The 8,294-nt window shown below is 57.2% G+C and overlaps 1 protein-coding gene across 1 annotated transcript in view; it reads left to right on the plus strand.

The window, feature by feature from the left end:
* Window positions 1-6: 6 nt before the first annotated feature.
* Window positions 7-8,294, plus strand: part of KCNN1 (potassium calcium-activated channel subfamily N member 1) — a 22,571-nt gene continuing 14,283 nt past the window's right edge. Inside the window, exons 1-3 of the mRNA XM_015562211.1 lie at window positions 7-31; window positions 4,328-4,810; window positions 5,596-5,775. Of these exons, the coding sequence (XP_015417697.1) occupies window positions 4,409-4,810; window positions 5,596-5,775 (582 nt within the window). The 5' untranslated portion in view covers window positions 7-31; window positions 4,328-4,408. The remainder of the gene's footprint in view (window positions 32-4,327; window positions 4,811-5,595; window positions 5,776-8,294) is intronic.

The raw sequence follows: 8,294 nt of genomic DNA on the forward strand, positions 1-8,294 counted from the left end.
CTCGTCCGCCCGCCTGAGCCGAGCCCCGCAGGTATGGGGTAGGGTGGGCAGGGCTGCCGGGAAGGGAGGCACGTCCGGGAGGGCGACGCGGTTTGGGGCTGGGGACACGGGGAAGGGCATGTGTGTCTGTGCACTGCCAGGTTGAACGACGAGTCTCGGACCCCCATCCCGGCTGGGGCGGGTGCTGGGTTCTCTTTGGGGGGTGAGTCTCCGAACTCCATAGGTACGGTGGGGGGTGTTCTCAGGCTGGAGGCAGTGACCCGAGACTGACTTGGGAATGGGAGCCAGGAGACCCTCGCTGCTGGCCCCTGGATCCAGCAGGCAGGGGTCAGCAAGCCCAGCTCACCTTGGACAGGGGTTGGGGCACCCCACACAGGGCACTGCCCGCTCTCCTGGAGGGTGGCCCATAGATGTGAGCGCTGATGGAGATGGAGCAGTGTGGAGGGCGCTGGTGGAGGCAGCCTGGGGAGGGCAGGGCAGGCTAATTGCACCCTGCTGGCTGCTGGCAGGTCCCTGATGGTGGTGATGGGGGGAATGCCTGAGGGACCAGGCAGCCAGCCAGCACCTCACTGCACCGGTGCTGGGCAGTGCATGGGGAGGAAGGGCGAGTGAATCCTGTCCACCCTACAGAGTTAGGGCCCCAGGGTGCTGGGATGGGAGGAGGGGTCCCGGGGTCCGTCCCCACCCTCCACAGGGACATACAACCCATGACTTGTCCACACATCCCAAGAGGTTCCACCATATGCTGCTCTGGCCGTGGGTTCTGGAAACAGTGTGGTGGGCATTTTGCCTCACAGGGGGCTCTGCCTTGGGAACCGAGGGGTCCGGGGGCACCTTCTCTGGGTCCATCTGTGAAGGACCGAGCTTGGTGCTGAGCAGCACTGTGGCAGGTGTATCCATGGCCATGTGCTAAGAGTTTCCACATGAGATCTGGCCACCCACTCCGATGGGTGGACACCAAAATGCGGCTTCACCGAAGAGGCAGCTGAGGAGGTGACTTCGCCCCGGCTGGGGTGCTGGGGGTCCCTCGGCAGCTACTGCAACCAGCCTGTCATCTGTAAAAAGGCTCGCTGGAGTGCCTTTGGGTCTGTTGGGTTTCTTTATCTTCCTTTTCCGGCTGCCTGCCCGCCCTCTTCAGTCCCTCAAAAGCCCTCCTGAGGGCCCCCTGTCCCACTGGCTCACAAGCTTCCCACAGTGTCTTCTGGGATGGCGTGGAAGGGAGCTCTGCTCACCCTCCGACCCTGGCCTTCAGCGAATGGAGGGCTCAAGCTCCAGACGCATCTGACAGTTTGGGCCATTCCAGGATCCGTCAAAACCAAATGCAACCCATAGGGTGTTCCTCACCATTTAGGGGCGCTCCTTGGAGAACTTGAGAGACTTCACTAAAAAAACAACACAGCCTTTAATGGATTACCCAACCTTGCCCAGGGTCTCAGAGGCGCTTGTGGGTCTTTGGGAATCCCTGGGGGTCCTAGGGACCCCAGCTTTAGGTCCAGGTTGCAGTGGGGGCGGGGGAGGTCCACCTGGGAAGGGGAGGGGCCTCTTGTCCCCAGGTCCCTCTGATCCCACGCAGCCTTTAGAAAAGGACTGCTCTCCTCCTGTGGGTGCTCAGGCAAACCACTTTGTCGTTCTGTTTTCTCGGAGGTCACGGTAGGGCACGGGCACCCATCAAGCCTGTACCCTGAGCTTTGGGAGCCCTCAAGGATAGGGCCGGGCTGGCTCCCTCTCCAGATGGTAGCTCATCAAGAGGGAGTCAGGCAGATCTTGCCACCCACCACCCTCCCTCCCCCCAGTTGGCACTGACTTAGTTCCTGCCCTTCCTGGCTGTGTGACCTTGGGCAAGGTACTGAAACTCTCTGAGCCTTGTCTCCTGTCTATAAAATGGGGTCAGGGATACCACCTGCCTTGCTGAGTGGCGATGGAGATTAAATGTGATCATTCTGATAAAGGGCTCAGCCCGCAGTAGGCACCAGGGACATGTTAACATGATGGGATGCCTCCACCCTCTGCTCGCATGGAAGCCCATTCCCCCACTCTCACGCTGCCTGGGGCACCTTAGGACTCAGCTGTCAGGCCACGAGCAGCATGGCCGACTAACGGCTGGATTTGGCCTGTGTATTGGGTGGCTGAGTCACATCCCCAAATTGCATCTTCATTGGTGCATTTCCGAAGGTCGTCTGTGGGCCCCCACCCCCTCCTGGTCCTGTCTGCCAGGCCACCCACCTCTCCTGCCTGTGCCCCCAGAACCCCCAGCAAGGATTTGCACTTTCAGGAAGGATGGTGAGAGGGATGCCTGGGGTTTCCTATTCTCCTAGGCAAGGGCAGGGTCTGGGCTGCTGTGCTGACAAGCTCCCAGACCCGCCTGGCAGCCAAAAACCCCTAGGGTGGCAGGCAGGAGGAGCGTAGCACCCCAGTGTTTGTGAGACACACACAGAGAGATCAGGGCCAAGGTCAGCCTTATGAACTATGAAGTGCAAAGCTTGCAGAAGGCCCGGCTTATAAACGGTGATATATCGGGCCACGTGAGAGGCCAGGCCTTATAAATTGCGGCGTGTCCGGCCACAGGTGGCCACAGCCCGGTTGATGTGATGGGTGGCAGTGGTGAGGGAGGAACATGTTCTAAGACCCATGAGGTCACTCACCGTGGAAGGAATGTTTCTTGCACTTCTGTGTGCTGGTACCAGCATCTGGGGACACACAGTGAGCAGGACATACCCAGTCTGGGGGCACCGGACAAGGACACAGTGGTCCTGTGATGCTTGGGCTCTGGCGAAGGTCGCCTGTGCCCTGCCCAGCAGCATAGCTTATCTTGGCGTGTCCTGACATGACAGTTTCTGCACCTGTCACCCCCGGAGCATGGTTTCAGGGCCCGGGAGATGTCCTGTCTGTGCCCACAGTCCCTCTCGCAGTCCCCCAGTGCATGCTGGCTTAGCCTTTTCAAAGGGGACCACACTTGGCACACGGCTGCCAGGCTTGTTGGGAGAATTTCAACCAGGCAGCGTGGTCCAGAATCTGCCCTTAGGGAGATAGTCCCATCACAGCATAGTGCCTCAGTTTCCCCATCTATAAAACTGGCCAAATCCCAGGACCCCCTTCTTGGGGATATTTCGAAGATTTAAGAGAAAATTTGTGTGAAATACAGAGACTAGTATGTAATAGACCAGGGGTGGGGAATGTCCGGGGTAGGGAACAGCCTTATACACTGTGAAGCGCTGGGCCTGCAGGAGACCAGCCCATATAAACTGTGCAGATGGTTAAGAAACATTGACGGGGTGGCAGCAGGGAGCGTGCAAGGTTTAGAGAGTCGGCTGGGGTGGGTCTGCCAAGTCAGAACCCAGCAGACAGGATCGTCGAGGTCCCTGCTGTTGCACATGACACCCACAATACTGCCCTATGCCGCAGCCGAATCTGAGGATGTTGGACAATCAACTGTCCTCAGCCTGGCGGGGAAACTGAGGCTGGCCCAGGGTCACAGGGCCAGGCTGAGCATGTCCCACAGGCCCTATAGATTCAATTCTGGGGTCTTCGAGTTAAGTCCCAGGTCGCCATGTTGGTCCTGGAATTTGTTTGGAGACCACTGACCTCCCTCCACCCAGGCAGGAGGGAGCTGGGGGTCTCTATCTAGCCCCAGCCTCAGTCCCGAATGTTACCCTACCATATCCTGTACCTGCCCACATGTGTTAAGGCCTTGGAACAGCTTGAGGGGAGGAACTGGGGACTCAGCAAAGTGACGTTAAATTGTCCAAGAGCCTGAAGGTCAGTGGGACTAGCCCCGGTTGGAATCACCTCCCGACTGTGCCCCTGCATGACCGCTGCTCCTCCCAGGAAAACTGCCAGCTCAACCCCAGGGCATACAGAAGTGTTTCCTGGGAATTGGCTGTGTGCTAGGCATTGTCGAGGTACTTGGAGACCCAGAAAGTCAGTGGGCAAAGGTCAGATAGAGGGTTTTCCAGGCGGAGGGCACAGCACATGTAAAGGCCTGAGGCAGGGCCAAGCTGGTTGGGATAGGTGAGAGGGAGGCCAGTGTTTCTGGAAGAGAGTGATTCTGGGGAGACTGAGAAGGGTGAGTGATGTGGAACTCGGACCCCAGAGGGCCTCCTGGCCACGATGGGGAGTTTGGTTTTTACGCAATGACACTGGGGAGCCACGAGCGGGTTTGAGGGTTCTAGCAGGGGAGGGAAATAGGTTGACTTGGATGTTTCCAGAAAGGCAAACCCATGTGTCAGCTGCTCTGAGTTCATGGCCTCCCAGGTCTCAGAGTGGAGTGGCAGCAGTGGTCCCGGCCCTCTGATCAGCTGGCATGACCATGTCCCTCATGCCCCTGCAGGTCCGCGTGGGAGCCCAGCTGCTGAGCCATGCCGGGCCCCAGGCAGCCTGCAGTGAGTCCAAGCCCGGCACCCACATAGTCATGAACAACCACAGCCACAATGGTTGTGGGGGGCGGCCGCTGGGAGGCGGACTGGGGGCCCTGACCCGAGACCCTCCGGACGCCGAGGCCAGCTGCCCCCTGCAGCCCCCACATAGTTCAGGCCTCCAAGTCGTGGTGGCCAAGAACGAGCTGGGCGGGCTCTCACCCGGCAGCCCCCGAGGGCATCCCCAGGACCAGGAGGAGGAGGAAGACGATGAGGAGGATGAGGTGGTTGGGCAGAGGGGCTCCAAGAGGCCCCCCAACGTGGGCCACCGCCTGGGCCACCGGCGGGTGCTCTTCGAGAAGCGGAAGCGCCTTAGTGACTACGCCCTCATCTTTGGCATGTTTGGCATCGTTGTCATGGTGACAGAAACGGAGCTGTCCTGGGGGGTCTACACGAAGGTAGGCATGGCCCTTGCCCCTGGCACCTCAGGGAAACCCTACCCAGCACCCCACAGAGGCCCTGCCTGGCACACCTGGCTCCCTGTCATCCCTGGGGAATGGAATCAGGGCACATCGGCCCCAGGAGAGGAGGATGGGGGATACAGGGAACCCTGGAGATGGGAGATGGGGGGATCCTGGGGATCCTGCTGTGCCCACTTCCTGGGTGGCAGGGAGACCGCAGATGGGGGCGGAGGCTCCCGTCCATTCCCCCGCTTGCACCAAGGGCCATACCCTGGCTCAAGGTGGGGTAGGGGATGTCCCCCAGGGTACACCTGGGCTGGGGGAGCTCCAGACAAGGCCTGGGTAGAGAGCAGGGAAAGAGCGTCCCCCCGCCCCCCAGCAGTTGGGGCCAGTTTATGAGCCTGGCTGTGGGCCCCTTAGTGCTGCCTGCGGGTGTGTGAGGACAGAGAGAGATCAGGCTGTCTGCCTGTAAACTGTGACATGCTGTGCCTGTGCGAGAACAGGCCTGATAAACTCTGAAGTGCTATGTCCGTATGAGGCTAGGCCTCATAACCCGTGACGTATTGAGCCTACAGGAGGCCAGGCCTTACACATTCGGAAGTCCTATACCCACATGAAGCCAGGCCTTACAAACTGTAAAGCACTGACCCATCTTACTCTAAGCCCAGGCCTAAGAGTAAGGGCAGGAGTGTCACCTTCCGGGTGAAGTGCCCAGGTATGAGGGTCAGAGGGCTGCCCCGCCCCCTCAGCATCGTCCTGCTCTCTGCTCTCTCTCTGCCCAGGAGTCCCTGTACTCATTTGCACTCAAATGCCTCATCAGCCTCTCCACAGTCATCCTGCTGGGTCTGGTTATCCTCTACCATGCCCGGGAAATCCAGGTCAGTGCCCAGCTGGGCTGGGGTACCCCCTCTCCCTCCACACCAGCCACCCGGAAGCCCCGCCCCCTAAACATAAGAGGACCAGTAGCTTCCTTATAGAAAGGGATCTCTGTGAAGACACACCCTTTCGGCCGCTCTAAAGTTTCCTAGAACGTGTGTCTGTGTTTTAATTTTTATTGATTGTTTGAGAAAGCGTTCGTCAGAGCGCCGGGGGTGGGGGGGTTAGGGTCTGACACACACGGCCCATGTGGAGCCCTGGGGTCTTCCGAGGGCTGACAGTGGTGGAAACAGTGTTATTAGGACCCTAACTTAAAAGACTTACCCCAGGCCAGGGAGTTTGTTCTTCTGTTGGGGGATTAATCAAAACCAGGCCAGGCTGGAGTCCAGCTCAGGGCATGTCAGGCAGGCGTGCCCACAGAGGACAGACATCCCCTGGGTCTGGTGCCAGGTCCCAGGGACACCAAAGGTTGTCAGAGCTGGCTCCTCACCTCTGGCCTCTGACCCCTGACAGTCTGGCAGGAAGTGGGTGGAGGAAAATCCTACCTGGGTCGCGCCCATGTGTAGATGTCTGTGAAGACACCAGGTGGGGCACTCGGGAAGGGCCCTGGATGTGGCGGAGGGCAGCAGAGAAGGGGCAGTGAGAACTGAGCTGAAAGGAAGCAGTTCTGAGGGTACAGCCATTGGGAACAGCAGTCTGGCAGCTCCTCAAACAGTTACTCAGAGTTAGTTACCAAATGATCCAGCAAATCCACTCCTAGGTATAGATCCAAGAGAAACAAAAACATCCACGCAAAAACGTGCACCCAGATGTGCATAACAGCCCTCTTCACAATAGCCAGAAAGTGGAAAGAAGTCAGATGTCTGTTAACAGGCTTATGGATAAACCAAATGTGGTCTATTCATATAGTGGAGTTGCTTTTCATTGTATCATTATTTTGTTGTTGTTAATCCTCACCTAAGGATATTTTCCCATTGATTTTTTAGCGAGAGTGCAGGGGAGGGGAGAGACAGAGGGAACCATCAGAGTGACAGAGACACTTGATTGGTTGCCTCCCTCACAAGCCCTGACCAGGGCCAGGAATCAAGCCGGCAACTGAGGTACATGCCCTTGAATGGAATCGAACCTGGACCCTTTAGTCCACAGGCCGATGCTCTATGCGCTGAGCCAAACCATCCAGGGCTCATTGTATTATTCATATATTTATATATTATTCATTTATTTACTATTCAACCTTAAAAAGAAAGAAGGACGTTTGCACAGCTGAGTGGCTTCAACAAACAGAAGTTTATTTTCTCACAGTTCTGGAGGCCGCAAATCCAAGATCAGGTGCTGGCAGGACTGGGTCCTGGTGAGGCCTCTCTCCTTGACTTGCAGGCAGCCACTTTCTCACTGTGTCCTCACATGGCTTTCCCCTGTGCACATGTATTCCTGGTGTCTCTTCCTCTTCTTTTATATTTTAAATCTTACCTGAAGATATGATTTTTTATTGATTTTTAGAGAGAGAGGAAGGGAGAGAGAGAGAAAAACAGCCATCTATGTGAGAGAGAAACATCGATTGGTTGCCTCTCACACACATCCTGACCGAGGATCGAACCTGCAACCATCTGGTGTACGGGACGACACTCCAAACAACTGAGCCACCCGGCCAGGGCTCTTCCTCCTCTTAAAAGGACACAGTCCTATAGTATTATGACCTCATGACCTCATTTAACCTTAATCACCTCTTTAAAGGCCCTTTCTCCAAATACAGTCCCGTTGAGAGTTAGGGCTTCAGCATATGAATTTTGAGGGGACACGATTCAGCCCATAGCAATCCACCCTCTGGTCCATCCCGCAAATTCATGTCCTTCTCCCACGCAAAATGCATTTCACTCCATCCCAATAGCCCCCAAAGCCTGAAGCCATTTCAGCATCAAGTCCAAAGTCTCATTTAAATGTCATCTAAGTGAGAGCCGGGTGAGGTTAAGGTGAGCTGCTTCTCCAGCAGTGACTCAGACACGAGCTGGCACAGGCATCGGACAGACATTCCTCTTCCAAAAGGGAGGATCCAAAAGAAGCAAAGGGCATGGGTTCTGATCGAGCCTCAGAGCTCGCCAGGCAGATTCCAGGAGAGCTGAGGGCCCCGCCTTCCAGACCCACTGGTGTGGCAGCGTGGCCCCTGGGCCCTGGGGAGGCCTTTGTGTCTGGCTTCTGCCCCTCAGCCTGATGTTTTCGAGGGCCACCCGCTCCGTGGGGTGTGCCAGCGTCCATTCCTCCTTATGGCTGAGCAACACTCCTTCCGGTGAATGGACACATTGTGTTCACCCTCTGGTCCTTGGATGGACACTGGGCTGTTTCCACTTCGGCGGTGTTAGCGGTGCGGCTGTGGCTGCGCACGTCCGGGCATTTGTTCCAACGTCTGCTTTCCTTTCTCTTGCGGATCCCACCTAGGACCGGGGTTGCTGGGTCATGGTCACTCCGTGTTTAACTTTTTGCAGACCACCTGCCCGTGTTTAGTGTGAAGAGTGGCCAACCCCGGGCTGTAAGGAGTTTTGCCGAGGGGGCGCGTCCCGGTAAAAGTGGGAGGGATTTCATCGCGGGTCTCGCCGGGGGGCCGGGGTGT

This window comes from Myotis davidii, unplaced genomic scaffold, assembly GCF_000327345.1.
Source record: "Myotis davidii unplaced genomic scaffold, ASM32734v1 scaffold1558, whole genome shotgun sequence".
Taxonomy (NCBI): Eukaryota; Metazoa; Chordata; class Mammalia; order Chiroptera; family Vespertilionidae; genus Myotis; species Myotis davidii.